The 27,458-nt window shown below is 40.4% G+C and overlaps 1 protein-coding gene across 2 annotated transcripts in view; it reads left to right on the top strand.

Annotated features, from left to right (window-relative positions):
- DOCK4 (dedicator of cytokinesis 4) overlaps positions 1–27,458 on the top strand; it is a 491,532-nt gene that overhangs the window by 323,072 nt on the left and 141,002 nt on the right. For both annotated transcript variants that reach the window (XM_011999203.1, XM_011999202.1), the window contains exons 17-23: positions 12,869–13,025; positions 17,761–17,858; positions 17,969–18,052; positions 18,232–18,332; positions 20,660–20,741; positions 22,399–22,569; positions 26,995–27,187. In XM_011999203.1, coding sequence (XP_011854593.1) covers positions 12,869–13,025; positions 17,761–17,858; positions 17,969–18,052; positions 18,232–18,332; positions 20,660–20,741; positions 22,399–22,569; positions 26,995–27,187 — 886 coding nt within the window. The remainder of the gene's footprint in view (positions 1–12,868; positions 13,026–17,760; positions 17,859–17,968; positions 18,053–18,231; positions 18,333–20,659; positions 20,742–22,398; positions 22,570–26,994; positions 27,188–27,458) is intronic.

Genomic DNA, 27,458 nt, shown 5'->3' with positions numbered 1-27,458 from the left:
AAATATATCTGTCCTTCCCAGGCTTGGCTGTAGAAGAATTGATCACTTGACTGATTATTTCATTCATTACACACTGTGAGAGAAATTAAAAAACACCTACAACGTTTGAAAATAAATAACCTGGTAAGTTTAGTATGAAAACATATCAAGCTGAACAGTGGGGAGAAAAGGCTAAGCTATCTTAATAGGTAGCCTTGGTCGTAGCACTTAGGGGTATTTAAGCGACCTGCAGAAAGCCCCTTCAATGCTAACCAGTTCATACTGCTACATCTTCAACCCTCCCAAAATGTTCTTCCTTAAGTGAGACCTGACTTTCCTCTGCTGAGAGGGCTTCCTGTATAGCTGCTGGAGTAGAAAGCCCCTCTTCTTAAGCTGGGTGTCTAGTGTCTGGTGGTCAGCTGTCTCTAAATACCCTAACGCTTTCCAGAGATACTCTTTCTCCACCCTCTTGTGAAGAGCTTCCCTAGCCTTTATAAGGTTCATCCCATATAGGGCTAAATTTTCCATGTGTCCTGGTTACTATCTTCCACCAACTTGTATTTTGAGGGCCAATGAGGAAGAGTGGGGAGGATGGGGTGGTGTGGTAAGTCGCTGATTAGTTTCCCACAATCAGCCTAGTTCCTAGTTCAGAGTCTTCTCCTTCTGGTTGACTGTCCAATTTCATGTCCTCTTGTTTTCTTGGCCACTTCAACTCTAGCCACCTCCATTTGCCTTCTACTTCACTATGGCCACACCATAGGCCTTACTGCCTCTCTACCCATCAGAATCTCCCATTGATTAGGTAGATGGGTAGATGGGTGGATGGGTAGATGAAATCATCCAGAACCACTTCATATCAAAAGTCATAAACTCCCAGTATTATGACCACAGCCTTTCAACCTTCTGATTTTCTAACTATACCTACTTTTCAGTCTTTTTCTCCTCCAGTAGACCACTTGATTTTCTTCCCATTGTTATCTAAGGTATCTGTTAATGCTTAGTTTTACTGTGCCTGCATAGGAAATAAAAAATAGTCCTAGATCAATCTGGAAGCATTGCCCTCTCCTATCCCCAGCCCTAGAAGAAATTAAGGCTGGGGATAGGAGAGGGCAATGCTGACAGATTGGGGCATTGCTGGAAGAAATTATACAGTTGCTATAGGTTAGCATCTGCCTGGGTATAGATGTGGGTCCATCAACATTGCAGGCAAACTAGTCCTCACAAGAGCTATTTACAAGAGCTTACCATTCTCCCTACCCCACTACTTCCCAGCTACTTAACAGAGAAAACAGATGCCATTAGACAGGAACTTCCTTAACTTCTTGTGCTCTCTCCTTGCCACCTGCAAACTTATCTGCATCCTTCCTTTCCTTCCGGCTTCCGGTCTCGGGGGATGGGGCAGAATTCCTTCACTTCAAGACTAGTTCTTCCACCTACTTCCTTCAGGATCTCCCTCCCTCCTGACTCTTGTGAGACCCTGCCCCTCCCAATGTCCTGTCTCTTCCTCCTGCATCTCTTCCAGCAGTATTCATACAGATTATAAACATGCTCAAGCCTTATTTTTTTTAAATAATTTATTTTAAATAGCCACCATGTTCCTTCTTCCCTCCCGTGATGACATGCAGCCTGCGTGAAAAGTCTCTTCCCTCACTGCCTCTGCTTCATCATGTCCTCATTGCTTAACTGAAGTTTTTCCCCTTTAGGTCACTAGTGCCCAGCCAGGGGCTAAAGCTACTAGATGTTTAAAAAACCTTTCCATACTTGACTGCCCTATAGCATAGAGCACAATTAATAATGCTTCTTTAAAATCCCACACTCCTTGGCCTGACAATGTGCTCCTGAGTTTCATCCTTCCCCCTCTTTGAGGACTCATTTCCCTTTATGGATACCTTAAATGTTGATGTTGCCAGGGGTTTAGCCCTTGGCTGCCATGTGTGTCTTATACTCTCTAGATCCATCTCATCCCTTTGGGCAGGTAAGCTATGCTGTTAACTGCCAGATATGTTTTTCTAGTGCAAAACTTTTACCAGCCTACTGAACATCTTCAATCGGTCTTCCCAAAGACACCACACACTCAGCATGTTCAAAACTGAGCATTTTGTCTTGTCTCCATCCACTCCTGCCATGAAGACAAACCTTGTCACAGGCTTCTCTTGTCACACTTACCCACCATGTCTAAATAGTTGGTTGCATGACTGGTCAGTTCCACCTCCTCAATAATACTTCCATGCAAGGAATCTAAGCCAGAGGTGAGTATTAGAACTACCTGAGGTTTTTCTTATTTAAGAGATTTGGGGGTAATCCCAAGGCTTTTATGTATTGAAAAATTCCCTATTCCAGCCATACTTAACTATATATAGTTGCTTCAATATGCCTGTACTTTTTTTAGTGGTTATTTTAAAGATATTTTAAATGTATAGAAGAGTTGCAAAAATAGTACAGGAAATTCCCATATAACCTTCATCCAACTTCTCCTTATGTTAACCTCTTATATAAGCTATGGCATATTTATCAAAACTAAGTTAATCTGGGCACAATACTGTTAACACAGAATTTATTTGGATTTCACAATAAGTTTTCCCACGAATGTCATTTTTTCTGTTCCAGGATTCATTCCAAGATCCCACATTGCATTGAATGGTCGTGTCCCCGTAGTTTCATATGTGTTTTTATTCCCCAGTGCCTTTAAGTGTATTGTTTCTTCCCTCCCTTGATTTTTCCTCCCTTGCCTGCTTGACTACCCTTTTTTCTTTACAACTGAAGTCAAATAGTCCTTTGACCTCAGATCAAAGACCATCCTTTTTGATAAGGTCTTCCTTCCCTTCCCCAGCAGAACTGGTCCCTAGTGGTCTTTATCGCAGTGTTGTAATCAGTATTAACAGATAAATGCGGAGATCAGACATGCAGTGCCCTCAAGGACAGAGACTGTGTTCATTTCCTTGTTATATTCTTAATGCCAAACTGAAAGGCTGACAAATATTAGGAATTTAACAAATGTTTAATAATGACATAAAGGATGACTAGTCATTTTGAAAAAGTTCCTAAAAGAAAGGTATTTTCCTCCAAAAACTATTTAAATCTGGTTTTTATCAACTGGCAATAACAGAGTTTCAACTGGATTGTCTACCGTACTGTATTTTTAAGATGTAATTACCTACTTTTCACAAGTTACAGATCCCTTAATTTGACTAATTCCATGAACTCCTGTGCCAGTTTTTAAATTAGTAAATTGTAGATATGGATCTCTCAATCATATGTCTTGCATAACTCAAATACTATACTTCTGGAACACTGTCCAGGACTGACCACTGACATTCTCTTTCACATATTTAAGACAGTAGTCAAAAACTAGCCTAGAACATAATGCAGTATTCATTGCTGTACCAAGTGATTTTTATTCTGGAAAAAGAAATAAACTGTGAGCCAAACTACATAACCTCAAAGAAGATGAGACTACTGCTGCTGCTGCAAAGCCTGCGTTTTAATAATTCTGTAAGAGTCTGAGGGAGCACATCTCTCTGGCCAGATCTGATTTCAGACTCCAAGTATAGTAAAGCAAAGATGGTTCTTATCTCTCTCCTCTCTAATTTGTAAATTATCTCCATGCCATTCTAAGATAACTTGCACAGATTCCAACATAGCAAATGCAGAGAACTATCCTTCACTATTACAGTGACATCGTTTTGTTTCCCCAGTCCAGTAGCAGCTTCAAGAAGCCGTGGTCACATTGCCTTGTTTCCCCTGGAAAAAAAAAAAAAAAATGACTTCATTAATTCTTCCCTCATCCATCTGCCAGCATACATCTGCCATAACGCTGGTAACACTTTAAATGTGCTTGTGTCTTCCACAAGAAAACGAGTTCTCTAGTAGAGAGGACACTGTCGTCTTACTCTCATATCCACGTTGCCATGCTCCATGTCTTCACTGGGTTTGGTAGAAAAAATATTCTCTATGTGAAAGCCTAAACTGTTGTTTTACAAGTATTCCTCAGAATGCAAATGATCCATATTTAACCACCCCATCCAGGTTAGGGGTATAGCTGGATTTTACCATGGTAACAAAGCCATCTCTCAATTACACGCAGCACAAGAATCTCACATCTGCAGTTTGGTGCTGTTGAGCCTGTATTGCTCACGTTTTTAGGCATTCAAGCATCCAGCCACTATTCTGTCGCACTTAGTATTTCCAGTTAAAGCACAGGCAGTGCCAAACCATACTTTTCCAGCCTCATTTCTATGACATCTTGACTCTTAGCCTTTCACCTAACGGGAAGACTTTTTTCTCCAGTCCATACTCTAGTTCAGAATCTCACTCACAGTAGACCCTTTTCCCACCTGGGGAATTTACTGACTCCCTGGCTGCTTCTAGTATTAGGGAACTGGATAACCTTTTGGCTTAAACTCTATGTGACAGCTATTTCTGCCTTACAAGGCTACCTGCTAGAACCTTATTTGTATTCTTCACTGCTCTTGAACACATTTCTTTCCTATCCCCTCTCATTGAATGAAAGAATGAATGATTTCTAGCTCATTTGTTGTGTTCCTAAGCCCCTATGTTATGCCCCATCTGCTCCCACCTGCCCTTCCTCCCTACCTTATCCAGGTTGTATGATCCCTTTTGCTCCCTGCATGGTTTGAAGACATAAACTAGCCATTTCATTGTAAGATTTGTGAGCTTACTGCATTTGAAATTATTTCAGCTCCATATACCACTCTGAACCCTCTCTCAGGGTGTCCCCCACAAAGATACCTTTCTTTTGAAAAGCTAACCGTTTTTTGGTCTTTCTTAGCGATACCTACCATGCAGTATTTTATCTATAAATCAGTAAACTTTGAATTCATTACTTGAATTCAAAACTTGGCTAAAACAACAGTAGAGGGAGGCAATGTTATATAGTAGTTGTGAATACAAATTTTGGTTCAAATTCTGACTCTGATACTTTCTAATATTGTGACATTGGGCAAATCACATAAGCTCCTTAGGTTACAATATCTTGCCTCAAGGATTGTTATGAGAAGAGAGTATACACACAGTGCAGAGTAGTGCCTATCACACAGTAAGCACTTATAAAGGGTAGTTGCTTGGATTGCCTTAAAAATGTCCAGTGTTTGTATGATATATTAAGGGTGCATGCCGAAAACCTCAAGGAACAATGAAAGATATGCTATAATATTTTCTGTGTATTAGCTTAAGTTTTTCAGAAATAGATTAAAACCTAACCTCATATCTAGTGTAATCCTACTGGATAAAAAAATCAGCTTTGAACCCCTGGTAAATATATGAAAGTGTTCATAGAGACCAAAGAGTGGTTACATGTTTCGCTTTACTGAATCGATGGGCGGGATTCTCTCCCGCTACCGCCATCTCTCTTACACACACCCCAGTGTTTTTGCTGAAAGCTCTTGAAATAACTTTTATGTCCAGACTATTGTTCATATTTATTATATTTTATACTTGAGCAAGGGTGATAGAGTTTAGCTGTAAGAAGCTATCAAGATGTCATAACTCAGACTCAGATGCTGAGGTCTTGGCCCCTCCAGCCTGGGGGAGAAGTGAGAACCAAGGCTGGTGGAACTGACCTGACCACATCACTTTTTCCTGGCCCATGGAAAAGCAGCCAAGTCTTCTACTCATAATACCCGCTAAGGATACAGCATAGCATCACACCTTCACTCACAGAAGGGGTCCATCCCATGGCAACCAGTTGAGCTACATGGGATATCAAGCAGGAATTCAAGAGGCTGCAGAAGTGCTCCAGAGATGGCAGGCAGTTAGGGGGAGGAGAGTTAATAAGAGATTTATTTACAGTGGCAGAATTTCTGTGAACAGATGGATCAAACTAGACCAGGGCAGGCTCCAAATCCTGGGGAGGAGGCCTGGAAATAGCAGGACAGAGTGTCTGGGCTGGGTTTGGCATGAGACTTAGTCACACTAGGAAGTGGTGGTTAGACACAGGAAACACAAATCAGGATAGAGATGAGAGATCAGAGGATGTTTCCAACACTATGGACTAGATAGGGTGAATGTAGAGTGCTGCCCTCGTGCTTTGACTTGCCAGGGATGAGACTGAGGGGAGGGGGTCAGTGTTCTAGAGTTCCAGAACATTACTTTGCCTAAGCACTTTTTCTGAAAAAAGCATTTGAAGTATTCACTTTATAATTATTCTTTAAACCATATATGTATGTTTTAGGCATTCTTCCGTCTACATGAATTACTTTGCGGTAGTAAAAGAAACCATTTGGAGTTGTAATATTAAAAGAATTATAGAGGCTATTTATTGTGTTTATATTGGTGTTTCTGTTACTGGGCAGGTGTATTAGTAAGAACATCTTGTCATATTCTGATTCTGTTTCTCTAAACTTGTTAGAGAGGTCTTTCCTAAATATTATTATGAAAACTGTAGCCAGGCGCGGTGGCTCACGCCTGTAATCCCAGCACTTTGGGAGGCTGAGGCGGGCGGATCACCTGATGACACGGTCAGGAGTTCGAGACCAGCCTCAACATGGAGAAACCCCATCTCTACTAAAAATACAAAATTAACTGGGCATGGTGGTGCATGCCTGTAATCCCAGCTACTCTGGAGGCTGAGGCAGGGGAATTGCTTGAACCCGGGAGGCAGAGGTGGCAGTGAGCTGAGATCGCACCATTGCACTCCAGCCTGGGTGACAAGAGCAAAACTTTGTCTCAAAAAAAAAAGGTAAAAAAAATTGTGAGTCACACAGAATAGTCTAGAATACTAAAGGGACTCGGTGCTTAAACTCCTACTTGAAAATATTCAAACAAATTCAAAAGAATAAAGTTAATGTAAGTTTTCTAATGTATAATCAGAATCATCTAAGCTGTACCAGCTATATATCTGTTACAATTGTTTCCTCAAAATTTTAATTTAAAATCACCTTTGTGGCCAGGCGCAGTGACTCAAGCCTGTAATCCCAGCACTTTAGGAGGCCAAGGCGGGTAGATCATGAGGTCAGGAGATCGAGACCATCTTGGCTAACATGGTGAAACCCTGTCTCTACTGAAAATACAAAAAATTAGCCAGGCCTGGTGGCGGGTGCCTGTAGTCCCAGCTACTCGGGAGGCTGAGGCAGGAGAGTGGCGTGAACCTGAGACATGGAGCTTGCAGTGAGCCGAGATCGCACCACTGCACTCCAGCCTGGGTGACAGAGCAAGACTCTGTCTCAAAAAAAAATCACCTTTATTATTACAGCATTAAAATCAGTATACAGATAAACCAAAATAAAAGAAAGTACCATAGTCTCATTACCCAGGTGATGTTAACTATTAGCTCCTTAGTGTATATCATCCAGATATTCTGTGTGGATATTTACACCCAAATGATGTTATATAATATACCATACAATTTTTCTCATTTTTAATTTTTGTGGCTACATAGTAGATGTATATATTTATGGGTATATGAGATATTTTGGTATAAGCATGCAATACATAATAATCACATCATGAAAAATTGGGTATCCATCTCCTCAAGCATTTATCCCTTGTATTACAAACACTTTTTAGTTATTTTTAAATGTACAATTAAATTATTATTAACTATAGTCACCCTGTTCTATCAAATACTAGGTCTTACTCTTTCTGTCTTTTTTGTACCCATTAACCATCCCCACCTCCCTATCACCTCCCACTACCCTTCCCAGCCTCTGGTAACCATTCCCTCCTCTCCATCTCCATAAGTTCAATTGTTTTGGTTTTTAGATCCCACAAAAAAAGTGAGAACATGCAATGTTTGTCTTTTGGTGCCTGGCTTATTTCACTTAACATAATGACCTCCAGTTCCGTTCGTGTTGTTGCAAATGACAGGATCTCATTCTTTTTTATGGCTGAATAGTACTCCATTGTATCCATGTACCACATTTTGTTTATCCATTCATCTGCTGATGGACACTTAGGTTGCTTCCAAGTCTTAGCTACTGTGAACAGTGCTACACAACAAACATGCAAGTGCAGATGTCTCTTTGATGTACTGATTTCCTTTCTTTTCAATATATATCCAGCAGGGGGATTGCCAGATCACTTGGTAGCTCTCTTTATAGTTGTTTGAGGAACCTCCACAAACTGTTCTCCATAGTGGTTGTACTAATTGACATTCCCATCAACAGTGTATGAGGATTCCCTTTTCTCCACATCCTCACCGGCATTTGTTATTGCCTGACTTTTGGATAAAAGCCATTTTACCTGGGGTGAGATGTTATCTCATTGTAATTTTGATTTGCATTTCTCTGATTATCAGTGATGTTGAGCACCTTTTTATATGCATGTTTGCCATTTGTGTATCTCCTTTTGAGAAATGTCTATTCAAATATTTTGTCCGTTTCTCAATTGGATTATTAGGTTTTTCTCTAGAGAGTTGTTTGAGGTCTTTATATATTTTGTTATTAATCCCTCACCAAATGGGTAGTTTGCAAATATTTTCTCCCATTATGTGGGTTGTCTCTTCACTTTGTTGATTATTTCCTTTGCTGTGTGGAAGCTTTTTGACTTGATGTGATCCCATGTATCCATTTTTGCCTTTGTTGCCTCTGCTCGTGGGGATGCTCAAGAAATTTTTGCCCAGACCACTGTCCTAGAGAGTTTCTCTGATGTTTTCTTACAGTAGTTTCATAGTTTTAGGTCTTAGATTTAATTTTTAATCTATTTTGATTTGATTTTTGTATATAGTGAGAGATAGGAGCAAATTTCATTCTTCTGCATATGGTTATCCAGTTTTCCCAGCACCATTTATTGAAGAGACTCTTTTCCCCAATGTATGTTCTTGGCACCTTTTTCGAAAATGAGTTCACTGGAGGTTTGTGGATTGTTTCTGGGTTCTCTGTTCTGTTCCATTGGTCTTTGTGTCTGTTTTTATGTCAGTACCATGCTGTTTTGGTTACTATAGCTCTGTAGAAGAATTCAAAGTAATGTAATGTGATTCCTCCAGTTTTGTTTTTTTTGATTGGTTCGTGATTTAGTCTTTCTACTTAAGAATATTTTACACACCACAATTACAGTGTTATACTATTCTGTGTTTTTCTGTGTGTTTACTATTACCAGTGAGTTTTGTACCTTCAGATGATTTCTTCTTCCTCATTAGCATCTTTTACTTTCGGATTGAAGAGCTCCCTTTAGCATTTCCTGTAGGACAAGTCTGGTGTTGATGAAATCCCTCAGCTTTTGTTAGTCTGAGAAGGTCTTTAGTTCTCCTTCATGCCTGAAGTATATTTTTCCCCTGGATGTACTATTTTAGGGTAAAGGCTTTGTTTTGTTTGTTTGTTTGTTTGTTTTTCTTTCCCCTTTAGCACTTTAAATGTGTCATGCCACACACTCTTTGCCTGTAAGATTTCCATGGAATAATCTGCTACCAGATGTATTGGAGCTCCATTGTATGTTGTTTCTTTTCTCTTGCTGCTTTTAGGGTCCTTTCTTCATCCTTGACCTTTGGGAGTTTGATTATTAAATGCTTTGAGGTAGTCTTCTTTGGGATAAATCTGCTTGGTGGTCTGTAACCTTCTTGTACTTGAATGTTGATATCTTTCTCTAGGTTTAGGAAGTTCTCTGTTATTATCCTTTCAAAGAAACTTTCTAGCACTGTCTCTTTCTCTACCTCCTCTTTAAGGCCAATAACTCTTAGATTTGCACTTTCGAGGCTATTTTCTAGATATTGTAGAAGTGCATCATTGTTTTCTATTCTTTTTTCTTTTGTCTCTTCTGACTCTGTATTTTCAAATAGCCTGTCTTCAAGCTTCCCAGTTCTTTCTTCTGCTTTATCAATTCTGCTGTTAAGAGACTCTGATGCATTTGTCAGCATGTCAGTTGCATTTTTCAACTCTAGAATTTCTGCTTGATTCTTTTTAACTATTTCAATCTCTTTGTTGAATTTATCTCATAGAACTCTGAATTCCTTCTCTATATTATCTTGAATTTCTTGGAGTTTCCTCAAAACAGCTTTTTTGAATTATCTGTCTGAGCTTGTGGTGAATGCTGCCAGACCTGGGACTTACCCTGCTCCCCTCTCATCCAGGGCAGGTCCAAAAATGCTATCCAAGAGCCTAGGCCTGTACTGGGGGACCCCAAGGGCCTACTTGGTGCTCTACCCCACTGTGGCTGATCTGGTGCCTAAGGTACAAGGCTAAGTTCCCTTTGCTTTTCCCTCTGCTTCTCTCAAACAGAAGGAATATTTCACTGTAGTCATCACAGCTGGGAATGTGCTGGGTCACACCTGAAGCCAGGACATCTCAGAGCCCAAGCCCTGCAGCGTACTCCCTGGGTAACACTGTTGGTTATTTAGGGCCCAAGGGGTCTTTAGTTAGCAGGGGATGAATCCTGCCAGGATTGAGTCCTTCCCTTCAAGTAAGTCAGTTCCCTTTTGGCCCAGGATGGGTGTAGAAATGTCATCTAAGCCTGGAATGGGGGCCTCATGACTGCCCAGTTCCCTATCTTACTGTGGCTGACCTGGTAACCAAGATGCAAAACAAAGTCCTCTTGACTATTCACTCTTCTCTTCTTAAGCAGAAAGAAGTGGTCACTTTTGTTGCTGCAAGCTGCGCAGCCCAGGGTTGGGGGAGGGACGGTGCCAGATTTACTATTCCCTTACTCATCCGAGCAGGTGTCTCCCTCGGTCACATGCCACCCTAGTCCATGGACTGTAAGCCCAGACTACCACTAGGAGTTGTCTAGGAGTTTCTGTCCTTGTCTCCTAGACTGCGTTTTGAGTTTACCTAGGACCCCAGAGCATTTCAGCCCATGGTAGAAAGGCTTGCCAAGAAACTCAAGTTCTAGCTGCTGAGATGGTGATTCTCTTCTGGCTAGGGCTGGTTTCAGTGCTCCCTCCTTGCATGGGCACTGTCTGAGCTCAGAACAGCTTTATTTCCTACTCAATGACAGGGCAGCAGTGAGTTCAATGTAAAGTCCCCCAGTCACTGCACTCTCCCAGCAACTTGCACAGATTCTTTCTCCGTGCTGCATATCTACTGCTGGGGGATGGGGGAGGGGTGGGGGATGGGAGAGGGCATCGGAGATTCAGAACGGTCTCTTCTGCCCTCCCCAAATCCTTTTTCAGGGATATGAAGTTAAAACCAGGTACTATGATTGCTCACCTGATTTTTGGTTCTCGTGATAGTGCTTTGCTGTGTGCAAATAGTGTGCGAAAATTTGGTGTTCTGGGATTGGTGCAGGGCAACAAGCAGTGTAGGCTTCTATTCCATCATCTTGGTCTGCTTCATATTTATTTTTAATCTACCTATTTTCAGTTCATGAGTTTCCAATCACTACATTTTTTATCTCATGTGGAACTTAGTCAATGTACAGATTTTTAAAAAGTCGGACACATCAGCAGGTTTGTTCAAATCTAGGACCATATGTTGCATCTGGCTATCTATTTCTTAAGTGTTGTTTAATCTAGAACAATCCCTTTTTTGGCAACACTGACTTAAAGAGATAAGACCAGGCATCTTACAGAAAACCCCCAACTTTTGGATTCTCTGGTTTCTTCCCTGTAGTATTGCTCAACATGTTGTTCTATCTCTTGTGTTTCCTGTGATGTGGAAGTTGAATCTAGATGTGATGGACTGGGGTTCAGCACCTTTGGTAAGAAAGCATTGTAGATGATGATAAGTGTCTTTGCATTGCCCTGCATTGGTGTAATGACAGCTCAGTTCCCCCACATGCAGTTATGTTTGTCTTCTTGCCAGTAGGAAGTAATCTGTATGTTGCTACATTGGTATCATATGAACATCCGGTTCCTCCTCAACAATTCTGCAGGTTTTGTAGTAGGACGAGCCACAGACAAAACCTCTTAGACACCAAGTTGTAGAAGGAAAGGCTTTATTCAGCTGGGAGCATCGGCAAGCTACTGCCTTAAAATCTGAGCTCCCCGAGTGCACAATTTCTGTCCCTTTTAAGGGCTCGTAACACTTAAGATTTCACATGAAAGCATCATGATTGATTTGAGCAAGCAGAGGGTACGTGACAGGGGCTGCATGCACTGGTGGTCAGAGAGTAACAGAACAGGGCAGGGAGTTTCACAGCGTTCTTCTATATAATATCTGGAATCTATGAATAACATCAGTTTCTAAGTTATGAGTTGATTTTTAACCACTGGGTTTAGGCCAGGCAGGCCCAGGCCTGGTTTTGGGCCTGGCGCCGGGCTGCCTGTCTTTGGTTTTACTTCCTTGTTTTTTCTTAAAACAGGTACTGAGTGTAAAACAATATAAAACAGTATGAGAGGGTCTCTCTCTTTCCTCAGTTTTAGCACTAAGCAATAATCCATGACTAAAATAATTACAGTAGGTATATGAAATTATATTTTCTAAATCTGTAATTGCTTTTACATGTGTTAGCTGGCATTTACTATGAAAGTAGAGATTTCCCTCACATAGTAGGACTCTCAAATTATAATAACTGAAATATCCTTTCTTTTAATTGCCAGTTTTCAAAGTAAGGAATTGTTTTAACAGCTGCCTCAGATGAGATGTTGGAAGAATTTAAGCGTTTTTGAAAAAATGCTATGGTCACTGCAAATATGATTTATTGATCATTTTCAATGTATCAGGAGTGTGTTAAAGGCTTTATATAACCTAATTCTTATGACAACACAATGAGATTTTAGAGAAGATAACGGAAACAGTGTGTGGTTAAATAATTTGATTTGATATGGTCACTCACATGGGAAGTTACAGAGCTGGGATGCAAACTCAAATTAATCTTAGTCCAAAAATCCATGCTTAATTCTTTTAGACAGTTTTTTTGCGTTTTATTTAAAAACCAAATTCTACTTGTAATGCTGTTTGGAATGTTTCCCAATTTATAAATACTAGTAATATAAATTATGCTTAATAATTCTTATAAGATCTCTTCCTCTTCCCTTATGTTTTTTTCATATTTTTAACAGTGTGAAGAAAACACAAACCTTCAGGATACTACCCGCTACCTCAAACTTCCCTTTTCCAAGGGCATTTTCCTTGGGAATAATAATCAAGCCATGAAGGCCACAAAGGAGTCTTTTTGTATTACATCCTTTCTCTGTTCCACAAAACTCACACAAAATGGTAATGTATAATATTTTATTTGAAAGCGCTAGTACCTAGTAATCATGTAAATTTTGGTAAGCATATTCAGTAAACACCAAAGTTATAGTTAAGAACTTTAGAAAAATTATGGATCCTTCTGTTTGTGATTTCGAATAAAATGGAAACAAATGTGACCCAGTGATCTGTTGAATGCATGTCATTTAAGAAGGACTTCAAAATTATCCCAGTATTGAAAAACAAGTACACAACTTTTCAAATAAACCCTCAACACCCAGCTGCTTTAAAAAAAAAAAAAAAAAAAAAAAGGACGAAAATACCAACACCTTAATCTCGTGTTTTATAGCTCCATAAACAGTGCTAATTGCAGGCTTTAGAATAAAGGCTGTTTTTTGTTTAATTAGATGCATATTGCTTTTCAGTTCTAGCATTACTTTTTATGTCAGTGATTGTTTAGCAAGTTATGATTAATAAAGCAAGCTCTTCTCCTTGGTAAATTGCTATGAAAACATGTTCTTTAATGAAGGAAGTAAATTAAACATTTTTGAGTTTTTTATGATTGCCATATAAGACTTCTGGCTAGCACCCTGAATGCTACATTAAATAAGTTATATTCATTATGTTGAGAAGAATCACTTTATAATGAGGTATTATGTCTCATAAAAACCTGTGCCTAAACATGTGTGCTGTTATTAGTTCTTTCTTAGTTCCTTCTTCTGTGTCAGAGAACAGCATTTGTAGAAGGAAACATTTCTTCTTTTAAATCATAGTCTCAGGAAAAAGCAAAATGTAACATCAAAATTTTGACCACTTTTGAAACACCTCTCAATTTCAACATGCATTGCTACTATATTTGTATAGGACACCAAGTTAAGATTTGTTATACCAGGCTTTATCAGCATTCAGTAGTTAATGATTTTATTTAAATAAAACTTCCATTGGTATAACTCAATAAATGATTATAAAGCATTTACGAAACCTCAGGTATTTTTTTTTTGAGGCCAGTTTACCCCCATAGAAATTATGAAGATAATAAAATCAACCTTTTATTGAGATCCTTAAACAGAAATATTTATTTATTCTATGTGGATTAGTTGTGTGTGGGTAGTAGAGTTTGCATTCATGTTTAACTGAATTTCCCCAATAGAATATTTTGGGTTGTATTACTTATCTATTGCAGTTGTAACAGCTACCACAAACTTACTGCCTTAAAACAATAAAGATTTATTATTATTGTAGTTCTGGAGGTCAAATATCCAAAATCAGTTCCACCGGGCTAAAATCAAAGTGTCAGCAGGGCTGCATTCCCTCTGGAATGGAGAGAATCCATTTTCTTACCCTTCCTAGCTTTAGAGGCCACCTGCATTCCTTGGCCTATAGCCCCTTCCTCTAGCTGCAAAGCCAGAAGCATAGCATCGTCACATCTCTCTGACTCTGACCATCTTACATCTTTTAAGGATTCTTATGATTATCTTGAGCTGGATAATCCAATATTTTAAGATCTTTAATCACATCTGTACAGTCTTCTTTTGCTGTGTGAGGGAAACATAGTCCCTCCTAATTCTTGGAACAGGTTCTTTTGAGGCCATTATTCTGCCTACCACACAGGTAAACCTAACAATAGATTCTCTTCCATCAAAATATTTGGTCCTACATACTGAATTTGTGCTAGTTGTAGCGTTTAGGATGTTAGACACAATTATGAAAATAAGGCAGAGAGAAACAAATCCTGAAAATTAGAAGTTGCTACTTTTTAAAAGTAGAGAACATTTTCAGGTAAATATGAGTAAAAAACAATTTATGAAATAATTATATTAAACATCTCACTATATGGAAAGTGGGATCGGAATTCCATGCAATGGTTGGCTCATTTTTGGAGATGGATAAGTGTTTCATTCATTATTAGTTTGGCTTTGATTAACCTTGTCAATGAGAAACAGCTCAAAAGGAGCCAGGAAATGAATGGCATGTTTCAAGAGTTGGGAAGGAGGAAGGAAGTTAGTTGGTCTTTCTGAAATTTACATGCTAAACACACATCTCTGTGTCGAAGTAATTTAGTTCCAAATTGGAATTAAATTGCTATGTATTCATTTTTCTTGACTTGGAAAATATACAAATCTTATTTCTACTACAATTCAGCATTTACTAAGTGATATGGTCTCTAAGAGCAGTTTCCTAGAGCAGATTTGCACTTCAGAATTCCCAAAGTGTGTCTGTCTGCACACGCTTTGTGTCGTCCAACATGGACAGTGTACCAAGGCCAAAGCACTATGCTGGGCATCTGTGACTGCCAGAACAGGTAGAGATTTTGTGGTTCAGAGGATTATTAGGGGTCATGGCATCCTCCTATTTTTATAGCTCTTGATAGGTTAGGTACATAATATACACCTAATAAATGCCTGTTGAATGGAATGTAGAAATTGGTATTTTCTGTGATAGGTTGTAGCTCCTAATTTGCAGCTAACATCCTCAGATGGCAAAAGCAAAAACCTAGGATACAGCAATTTTGCCTGAACTCTAAGTATTTTGCATACATGATTAATTACATCCAGATGTAATCATAGTCTGAGAAAAAAAGCAAAATGTAACATCAAAATTTTGACCACTTTTAAAACACCTCTCAATTTCAACATACATTGCTACTATATTTATATAGGACACCAAGTTAAGATTTGTTATACCAGGCTTTATCAGCATTCGGTGGTTAATGAATGGGCTTTTCCACGTGCTCCATCATGAGCAGTGTAGAGATTCATCAGCCCTCTTGCAGAGAAGATGGGCAGGCTCATCCTGACTCATTTTCTGGACCCCTGTAATCTATTTTCCAGCCCTACTTAAATGGGCACTAGTCCTCATTCTCCACTGCTGCCACTTTGTAGCCAGCATAGCCACCTCCTTCCTCCCCACACTCCTCACATTGAGCAGGGTCCTCATGGCCCCTCCAACTGCCTCACTTTAAAGGAAGGGAAAGAGAACACAAAGGAGGAGTGAGAGCTGGGATGGAGGTGGAGTGGGAAGTGAGGAGTGAATGGCAGGGGAAGTGCACGGGGGATTATGAAAGAGAAGATGCCAGGGAGGGGAGGCCTCCTGAAGTGAGATGCAGGAAGTAGGAAGTAGGTGGGAGGGAAGCAGCAAACTGGGGAGAACAATAGAGCTTTGCCTTTGTCACCCTGGGTCTCACTCTGTGGAAATATCTGATATGCCAAATATAACCAATCAGTTTTAAAAAGGTTTCAATCATACCCCAGGGTGTCTGAATTACATCTGAATAGTCAACATTTTCAGGGTTTTTGGTTATGAAAACCTCATAAATCTCTTTGTTTCAAAGTTGGTATTTTTAAAATCCCTTTATTTTTCTCATTCTAACTCCTCCTCCTCCTCTTACCCGTGTTTGTTGCAGATAAACATTCCTGTTTCGTACTGAATTCCTTACTATTAATAGTAAATCCTTTGTGAGGTTTTTCTCTTGAATCTGGCTTTGGTGGAGCTTGCTTCTCTTTCTCCTCGAGATTCTTAATGCTTTTTCTCACTTCTGTTCTCTATATTCTCTTTTTCTTTCTCATCTTACCTACTTCCTTGGTTTTGGGGGGTTTGGAGTTTTTGTTCCCTCATTCATCTTTCTGTTTCTTAGAAAATCCCTTTTGGGTTTCTGCTAAAACAAGTGATTTGAAGTGAATTTCCTGCTTCTCTGCCTGGAAATTCTGTCTTGGCTTCTCTCTCGGCCAGTCTAGTCTGGCAACTCCACCGAGCCCTGAGTCCAGCTCTACCAGGTCCCCCTGCCCTGTGCATGCTTGGCACACATGAACCTTCAGTTCTCACTGCATTTGTTGGCCTCCAGATGCCACATCTCCCTGCATGCTTTGTAGACTAATAACACATGAACACCATCTCCCAGAGCCTTTCTAACTTCTGCCCAAGAAAGATAAATTTATTCCCTCCCCAGGTGAAGAGGTTCTCAGGACCTGCTGAACTAAGGCCCGCATGTCTGTTTAGGAAAGGGTTAAAGGACTGGGCCGTGTGCTTACCTGGACTCTGGGGTGGAAGATGGCCCATGGGGTCCAGCAGCTGCTCTTCTCAGGTTGAGAGCTCCCTGGATGATCTGAGAAATCACTGGGCCTGTTATCATTCTTTTAGTCTGCAAGATTTTGGTCACGTTGCCAGGAAGACCTTTGTTGCTGGGTGGAGTTGGTTGCTAGGCAGAGTGCTATGTGCTGGGCACCCAAACAGGAATAAAGCAGGTTCCCAGCCCTCAAGAAACTCTCATCTTTCCAGGAAGAGGCAGAAAAATTAATCAACAAATATTTGTCACCTGCCTGCTCTGTTCTTGGTGCTGGGAATACAGCAGGGGCCAGGTTGGCATGGCTTTTTTCTCTTGGAGTTTACAGTCTAGGTGAGGCATAGACGAATACACTAACAACTGTAATGGTAAGGTAAGTGCTACTGTGATGTGGAAGCATGGAGAAGGGACAGTTAGCTCGAGATTTCAGGAAAGGCTTCCAAAATGAAGCAACATCCAACCTGAGGACTAAAAGAAGAGTAGGAGTTTGTAAGTCAAGAGCAGTGGGGAGGAAACAGAATACAGTGTAATAAATGCCATCCTGGAGAGGGCTAGTCATAGTTTGTGGGCGCCCGCAACTTGAGTGGCTAGGAGAAGGGAGCCACATGTGTTAAGAATTTTACTTTTACCAGCAGAACGCTTTCATTTGAGGACCTGTTCCCCATTAAGGCAATTAATCCTCCTTTTCTGTTTTGAAAGGTGATATGCTTGATCTTTTGAAATGGAGAACCCACCCAGACAAGATCACTGGCTGTCTCTCTAAATTAAAAGAAATCGATGGCTCAGAGATAGTAAAGGTATATAGTATTTCATTACTATTTTCCTTGCAGAGATTCATAGAATAAAGAACATTTGGAGGAAAAAGACAGTATCTTATTTACTCGTTTACTACTTCTTTATCTAACAGTTTCTGCAGGATACACTGGATACCTTATTTGGAATTTTAGATGAAAATTCCCAAAAATATGGGTCTAAAGTGTTTGATTCTTTGGTAAGTTCAAATTCCCTTAATTATATTTTAACTGTTTTGTATCTCAATCTTGACTTTCTTGAGGCTGGTTCAGAAACATGCACTTAATAATGTAAGAGTTCATTTTAAAAAGAAGCAAAAAAAAAAAGAAAAACCTTGATTTGCATTTGGTTTTATAAAGCTCAATTTTCTTTTTTTAGGTTCACATAATAAATTTGCTGCAAGATAGCAAATTTCATCATTTTAAACCTGTAATGGACACTTATATTGAGAGTCATTTTGCTGGGGCACTTGCATACAGGTAAGGCCCTGTATCTTGTAATTAGTTTAGAAGTGGTTCCTTTCAAGCTTTTCTCAGCAGAAGAGGCGATATAGGAAAATTTAAAAGGGAGTGTAGGAAGAAATGGAGCACTACTGAAGTGTCTCTTGAGATAGTCTCTTCCTGCTAACACACCCTTTTTCAATGGCTAGAACTTACTTTGATTAAAAAGGGAAAGAAAACCTCCTGAATTCTATTCCTGAGCCCTATAATATAAAGTCTTTCCTTCTTGTCTCTGTTTCACTGGATATTCTTTGGTCTAAAATGTCTGGCACTTTGGCTGTTAAGAGTCCCACTTCATCACTGTACTCCCTGATGATTATAAATGTTCATAAGAAAGAAATATGAATGGAAAACAACGTTTGCCTTCACACCTGCTGAAAGTCATTCATTCATTTATCTGTTAGGATTTACTGACTGCCAGCTGCTTGCCAGGCGCTGTACTTTATGCTGATGATGTGAAGACCTGGTCCCTGGCCTCAGGCAATGTAGTCATTGGGATCTACTCTTTGACAGGGGCTGCTATTTTAACTGCTCCTCCTTTTCTACTGGCTCAGGTGATGCTGAAAAGTTATGAATAATGTCATGCTTTAGCTAGTGCCTGCCTCTTCACAAGGTAGTTGATAATTGCCAGAGGCCACAGCTTCTCTCTTTTAGTTTGACAAGTAACACCTTCCCAGTCTGGCTCTGCTTAGATAGCCCGGGAGTGTACCCCATTGTCTGTCTCCCAGTCCAATATGGTGCTTGCTGTTCTCCCATATTTCTACCTTATACCTTAAGCACCTATGGGCATGCACATGCCTGACTGTTCCCTGAGATGAGTTTAAAAAGCATGAAATCAGGTTGATATCCTTCCCCCATCTATGTAATATATAAAGGTTAGTAGGTTATCAGATAAGCATTTGATCCTGTTTACTTGGATATTCCCAGCCATGACATGTTAAGATCAACATCTCCAACATCGAAATGAATGAAGGTAATTTTGTTAGACTAGACCATTCATCAGTGTGATTTTTTGCTGAGAGCGAAATGCAACCTCGCGAATAGTTTTGAAACATCGGCCCACTCAGCCTAACAATTTGGGCCCTAGTGTGAGGAGGTCACTGCTTCCAAGTTAAATTCTCTTTGGAAGCTAGAAAACAAGAGTATAATTTCTCACACTTCCGATTGGCCAGGAAAGCAGGATCTTAAAAAGACAAATAAGGCTTGTGGAATCCTTTCAGGCTGGAGGTGATAGAAACTCACTGGCATGTTATCTTAAAAAACAGCACTCCACCAACATCCACCTGCTGGTGCATCCAAGTATTCTCCCCTGGCCCAGAGAAACATGGCTGGGTAAACTGTTCCCTAGAAACCAAGGACTGGCTGGGCGCAGTGGTTCTTGCCTGTAATCCCAGCACTTTGGGAGGCCAAGGTGGGCAGATCATTTGAGGTCAGGGGTTCAAGACCAGCCTGGCCAACATGGTGAAACCTGGCCTCTACTAAAAATACAAAAATGAGCTGGGCATGGTGGTGCATACTTGAATCCTAGCTGCTTGGAGGCTGAGGCAGAAGAATTGCTTGAACCCATGAGGGAGGCAGAGGTTGCAGTGGGCCAAGCCGCTGCGTACCGGCCTGGGTGACAGAGCAAGACTCTGTCTCAAAAAAAGAAAAAAAAAGAAACCAAGAACTGACCGAAGTTCAAGGTGGTAAGACTATAATCTTGAGAGTTGTACGCTGTTGTTTGTACATTTTTTCAAAACGGGGAAAAAAAAAATACCTTGGCCTTTCTAGAAATTCTCCTAAGGCACATATTGACATAAGCCATGTTCTTCTCATGGGTCAGAAAATTGCCTTGATAAATCCATGAGGTGTGCGTAGCAGTGGGGAAGCATTGTCTCCATCCCTCTTCCCCACCCCGTTTTGCCTGCAGCCTAATGATGTTGCATCCAGCTGTTTACATGGTCACTGGAAAAGAAATCCCAGTGAGCAGTTTTACAGTATTGACCATGGCAGTCATACTGCCAGGCACTTGGGTGGCCAGAGTCCTTTTCTCCAATATTCGTGTTCACCCATTTGGAGGCATTACCAGAAACGCAGGACTATGGAATATGTCCAGATTGAGTGTTGTTTCTCTCTTAAACTTTGAAAAGGGGTGGCAGTGTTGATCTGCAGATTTAGTAAAATTATTGTACAGCAGATTGACAGGAAAATGTGAGAACTGTTGGGAAAAGAAGCCTCCTCATGATACAGTTAAGCGTTGGATTTGTTGGCATTTAATTGAGAATTAGACCAATTCTACATTCTGCACATTTCCCCCTGTATTTTAGAGATCTCATCAAAGTGCTCAAATGGTATGTGGACCGGATCACAGAAGCAGAGCGGCAAGAGCATATCCAGGAGGTGCTGAAGGTGATAACATGCTGTGGATAACAGATAGCAGAGTCTAACAACGCTGTTGCATGCTGATGCTTAAACTAATTGGTTCCTCTACACAGACAGTAATGGGTGATGATATATTACTGACATTCCAATTCAAGGATCTTAATCAGTTTGTGGCTGCTTGAGAGCTGATGAAATTTGAAGGGGGCTTTGCCAGGCTAGTCTACTGGAAACTGTTCGGGTTTGAATCTTTGTTCCTCTGGGCTGTAGAGCACTTGAAGTCTAAGATGAGCAGGAAAGGGAGTGTTTATGAGAGAAGACTATATAGGGGCAGTTAAGCTTAGAAGTTCCTGGCTCTTGCCGGGCGCGGTGGCTCAAGCCTGTAATCCCAGCACTTTGGGAGGCCGAGACGGGCGGATCATGAGGTCAGGAGATCGAGACCATCCTGGCTAACACGGTGAAACCCCATCTCTACTAAAAAATACAAAAAACTAGCCGGGCGAGGTGGCGGGCGCCTGTAGTCCCAGCTGCTCGGGAGGCTGAGGCCGGAGAATGGCGTGAACCCGGGAGGCAGAGCTTGCAGTGAGCTGAGATCCGGCGGCTGCACTCCAGGCTGGGCGACAGAGCCGGACTCCGTCTCAAAAAAAAAAGAAGTTCCTGGCTCTTGCTTCCACCAACCTGACAGAGACCATCGGAGAACCATTTATGTTAAATTTTAAGAGCAAATAGGGTGGCTTAGCAGGGATTATAATGAGGACACCTGAGGCTTTACTGGGTCTTATGGTCTCTGGGTGCTATATGCTCCCTTGTCTGTGGAGATACTAATCCCTTACTTGCAAACATGTTGAAAAAGAGTGCAAATTCTTAAAGGAACTGTCCAGTAACAGCCCTGGTAGTCTTCTGATTCCTGTTGTTGAGGACCATCCTATCCGGTGTCAGTAGATTTAAGTAGACAATGTATACATTTTATAAAACAAGCATTTTGTGAATTATACATTTGTAATTTTGGGCTGATTGAAGGTAAAATGCTAAGTGGCAAGAATACTACTTGTCAAAACAAAATTATTTTTTCAAAAACAGTTATCTTTTTGTTGACTAAATTTAAAAAACATCTGAGGGTCAAAAACACTTAGTGTTCATCATACTCCAGAATGATAAAGTGTTTGTTGTTTTTTATTTTTTTAGACGGAGTTTCGCTCTTGTTGCCCAGGCTGGAGTGCAATGGTGCATTCTCAACTCACCGCAACCTCTGCCTCCCAAGTTCAAGCAATTCTCCTGCCTCAGCCTCCCAAGTAGCTGGGATTACAGGCATGCACCACCATGCCTGGCCAGTTTTGTATTTTTGGTAGAGACGGAGTTTCTCCGTGTTGGTCAGGCTGGTCTCGAACTCCTGACCTCAGGTGATCCGCCCGCCTCAGCATCCCAAAGTGCTGGGATTACAGGCATGAGCCACCACGCCCAGCTAAAGTGTTTTTAAATTTTCTATACGTTTCTCTCACTAAGCGTCAGAGAAAAGTGGCTGTTCCCCATAAAAGTAAATACTATTCAAAAAAGCCTCACAAGGCCTTGGTGTTTACATGAATAATTTGAAAGTTTAATGCCATACCATAGTTTTTATGCCATGTCATTGTTAAATAAATACTCTTTGTCTCCTTTGAAGCTAACTTTTAAAAATTGTATTTTTAAGGCACAAGAATACATTTTTAAGTATATAGTTCAATCTCGAAGGCTGTTTTCCCTTGCCACTGGTGGGCAAAACGAAGAGGAATTCCGCTGCTGCATTCAGGAGCTTCTCATGTCAGTCCGTTTCTTTCTTTCACAAGAGAGCAAAGGGTCTGGAGCATTATCTCAGTCACAGGTAATTTCTTTTCATCTATGCTGAGTAGAAGAAAGCGATAAGTGCAGTTTATTTGTTTTTACACAGCAGTGTAATCAAATGTTTTCTCCATCGAAGTCAATAGCTCCAGTTTATATTTGTAGCTTAACCAACTTTATGAGTAGACTTTTAAAATTTCCCCACCTTCTGTGTACCAGCTGAGCAGAAGTGGGCTGCCCTTCCCTTCTCTCTCTGCATGGAGAGGCTATTGGTTTGCATCAGCTTCATTTCCAGTTACCAGAACACATACTGATGATTGGACATGCTGTCACCACCAGCCCTGGGGAAGGAATTTCGCTAGAGCCAATCTCTTGCAGTTCTTTTCCCCAAGCCTCTCACTGCATTTTAATCTGTCAACTTGAGAATCATTATATTGGATTCAGCTAAGCTGCATGTTGTTTTGTTTTATTGAACTTGACCCTAATCATCCTGGGAGTGATCTTATAAGACCAGTGCAGAGCTGCTGCTGCCAAACTCTATTACCGGAAATGGCCCCACATGTTTTTTTTTAAGAATGGGATCCATCTACTTCCCAAATAGCATGGCCTTGAATATGTTCCATGAGGTAATTCTGAATATTTTCCCTATACTTTCTTGATTCTTCTTGTATACTTTTAATTCTGATGACTTGGTTAAAAACCTGTCAGAAGGAGAAGCAGCCTCTTACCATGCCCTAGAGGTTAGAGAAACTTACAGTCATTGAGAACTGGGACATAAAAAGGGAGATTGGGAGACAAAATTAGATCCTTAACAGTGTTGTTATGATTTGGTACTATGTGAGGTTCAGAAAGCAAAACACCAGTAATGCACCAGCCCTCTGATAATGTGCTGTATTTTTTCTGAATGTTTAGAGGTCTATTCTTGTTCCTCTCTTCTTTATAGAGGTGGACTCTTCTTCCATCTGGGCAAGGATACAACTCAGGCTCTTTTAAGTGTCATTTTGGCCTTTGCAGTCAAGAATACAATCACTGCACTATGGGAACTTGCCAGAGACCTCAGTGTCAAGTTGCCCACTACTAGCTAAACCCTGATGACAGCACTTGATATTTAAGCAGGATAATCCAACAGGCTAACCGTGCATTCCTTTAGATCAGAGTTCTTAGAAGTTTACTATCTCTACAAAAGTAATTCAGAATTTGAGTTTTCACCCTGAGATTTTTTTTTTTACCCTTTATCAGTTACAGAGATGAAACTTGCCTCATTCACACCTGAAAAATATTTTCTTACTCTTAAGAGTAACCGTAAGGCATGGTTTCTTCTTAGGGATTCAGGAGACTTTTTTTTTTTTTACCTTTGTTGTACCACTGGATCCTGGAGGTCCCCCTAAGGTGGCTTGGGCCACGGGGGTACAGCAGAGTGGAGCAGCTCGCTTTCACCTCTTCAACACACTGACTCCCACTGCTCTTGATTCTCTGAGCTCTATCCCACAGCAAATTTTAGAAACAACTTTAGCACCTTCAAAGAATCATATTTGATATTTTTTGCTCTCAGCTTTTAATCAAGAGATAATATGTAAATGTGCCCGTAAAGTTTCTGAACATCTTTGTAAACTCTGCTGAAGTCATTCTCTGTTATTTTGTGCAAGTATCACTTAAGCTGTATATTTTGATGTGGTAATTTATGTTTAGTTTAGTTTGATGCTAAGAAAAAATCCATATAAAATGATAAAATGGTTAGTTTTCTTTATCAAGCAATGAGAACTTTGCCTCTTTGTATTTGGGGAAGACAAGAAATGCCACACACCTCTGCCCATACCAGGTTCCCTTTTGATCCCATGTACTCTCTGCAGAGGCAGTGCCACTAATTCAGTGGATCCGACGTGTTAGTTTTCTGTATAAGAAATGACCATAAGCTTAATGGCTTTAAACAGCACTCATTTATTAGCCCACGGTTCTATCGGTCAGAATTCCAGGCAGGCTTGGTTGGGTCCTTTCCTTAGGATCTCCTAAAGCCAAAATCAAAGTGTTGGCTTTCATGTGTTATCTAGAGGCCTGGAAATGAATTTACTTTCATGATCTTTTATGCTGTTGGCAGAAAATGTTTGTTTTCAGAAGACTAACGTCCCTGTTTCCTTGATGGCAGTCAGCCAGTGGGGGAAGGTGCTGTCAGCTGCCAGAGGCCACTTGCAGTCCTTGGCACATGGCTGCTCCATCCTCAAATCCGGCAACAGTATGTCAGATTCTCCTCATGCTTTGAATCTCTCTGACTACTTCTCCTGCTACCAGCCAGAGAAAACTGTTTTAGGGACTCATGTCATTGGATGAGACCCACCTGGACAAATCTCCATATTTGAAGGTCAACTGATGAGTAATCTTGATTACATCTGCAAAATCTCTTTTGCCATGTGACATTATGTAATCACAGGAACACCACCAGGGGACAGGGTCACCACCAGGGGACAGGGTCATGGGAGTCGTCTTAGAATCCTGCCTGCCACATTTACAGTCAAATAAAATTCGGCTCTGAATTGGTCCAAGCTTTACTATTAGGCTGCCTTAGAGGCAGAAACCTGGTTTCCTTGCTCCATTTTGCATTTTTTCCATGTGGGCTACAACTCAGGGCAAACGCTGTCTTCTAGAGGCCATCCCCACAGTCCTTTGGGTTGGCTTGATGGGAAGCTACCCCACAGATGTATCCGTCCTGGTCCTATTGGGTAGGTTTATTTAGTCCTCCTGTCCCAAATGCAACTTGCTGATGACACTGTTCTTGTTAGCCCTGTCCTGGAAGGACTAAGGACTAACCCAGCTAGTGCAACAGTGGTTCTTAGCTTTCCATTTCATGGACACACACCCCCTACCACAAGATCCCTAAAAGAAGAAGAATGTCAGAAGGAATATGAGCCCAAACTCTGCTAGACGATTCCCAATAGTTATCTTTCCCTGTGTGTCCTGGCTACCAGGAAGGTCAAAATTGAATTGTACTTTTATTTTTACTTGCAGTAAAAACAATCAGCTTGCCCTGGCATAGCTGTCTTCCTGCTGTCATCACAAGATCCTTGTTCCTTTATCCTTTTTAATCATCCTATTATATGTGTATCTTACACTGTAGGCACATTCAGATACCTTTTTGAAGTCAAGATGTATAAATAAATAAATAAATAATGGATAAATTAAGGGATACCTGAGGAAAATCAACTTAGTTGACTTTCAGTCATCAGAAAGCTGGGCTCATTTTATTTAACTTCATCGGTATGACTCAGCTCTCTGCAGGGTGACATGAAGGTTATATAAATACAGGCTCTAACAGAGAATACCAAGTTACTAACTTTAAATATATTCAAGTAAATCTATAATTTTTAAGAGCCAAGGGCCATCACTGTTGACTTATAGCACCTCAAGTATTTTGATGGCTCTGGCATCAAAAACAGATCTTGGCTCTTCTAGATATTTTTGCTACTGCTGTATAAATAAATAAATACTAAAATTCTTAAATTTGAGTTTGAGTCTGTGTTTGAATCATCAGCACATGTAGACGCGACCTACTTTCTGATGGAGCCAGATCTTATTGGTACGCCAACTAGCACTTGAATCTTAGCATATTAGAAACACGTGCCTTCCCTGACGAGGTACAGTTGAAGCTAGTCGACTCTTCTTCCATTGCCCTCCTTTTGTGGAATTTTAAAAGGCTGACTTTGTTTGTTTTGATGTATAATCCTAGCCGAATTTTTTAAGTATGCCCTTTGAGATTTGATGTGAGCATCTTTTTTCCCCATAAGAAATGATTATTGGGTTTTTTATTTACATAAAAATATTGTTCTTAGTCTGTACACACAGTTCTTGGTTTAAAATAGATCTTGAAGATCTTGTAATGATCTTTTTGTTTTACGAGAGATGAAACTAAAGCCTAAATGATGAAACTAAAGGGTGCTCAAATAACTTTCCAAAGTCACAGAGTTGATTGGAAGCAAAGCTAATACTATATATGACTTAGGTCTTCTGATGCCCTGGCCTGTGTTTTTTCTTAAATCAGAAATGGAGTGCTTTGGAGGAATTAACGTGTTTGGTTTCTTAAACATGAATGAGATTTAAGTGAGCTTTTCAGAAAGCTGCTTCCAAAAGGAATGAATATAAGTGACTACAATCCAGGTCTTGGTTGAGCGTTCTTTCTATTCAATCATGATGCACTTCACTTATTCTGTGAGGCTTTTGTCAATCTCTTTGCTAATGTCAGTGATTTTCCAAAATTTCCCAGTTTTTATTATGCTGCTCCTTTGTACATTTCAAAAACTGTCCTATTCTGCTGCACTTTTTAAAAATTTACCTTTTAGCTTTAGGTAACAGAAACATTTCATACTTGTATTCCTACCATTCAAAAACACTTGCCACGGTCCTTAAACTCACTGACGCTGTGCAGCATATTTCTCATGGCATATCTGGGAGTTCATTTAAATTTTTTCTTCTTTTTAAGGCTGTGTTTCTGAGCTCTTTCCCCGCCGTGTACTCAGAACTGTTGAAGCTCTTTGATGTCCGGGAAGTGGCTAACTTGGTCCAGGACACTCTGGGCAGTCTGCCGACCATCCTGCACGTGGATGATTCCCTGCAGGCCATCAAACTGCAGTGCATTGGCAAAACCGTGGAAAGCCAGCTTTATACCAACCCAGGTAGGGTGCTGAGTCTCTTGGAGGAAATTTTGCCTCTAAAAAGCCATTTTGTGCATTGTAGCCATTGGTCAGCAGATACAATTAAAAACAAAAAACTTAAAGGCACTTTCTCAAAACCATTGTTTATTTGGGTGGTAAATGTATTTAGTAGTCAAATACAAAAGTATGGCAATTAAAACTTTATTTCTGGAAATAATGAAAACTAATGATTAAATTATTGTTTTTTATGTTTGATGGGATTTAACACTTTCCTTCAGAGAGGCTTACAGGT

This window comes from Mandrillus leucophaeus, unplaced genomic scaffold (assembly GCF_000951045.1).
Source record: "Mandrillus leucophaeus isolate KB7577 unplaced genomic scaffold, Mleu.le_1.0 Scaffold588, whole genome shotgun sequence".
Classification (NCBI taxonomy): Eukaryota; Metazoa; Chordata; class Mammalia; order Primates; family Cercopithecidae; genus Mandrillus; species Mandrillus leucophaeus.
This window is presented reverse-complemented; position numbering and strand designations above follow the sequence as displayed.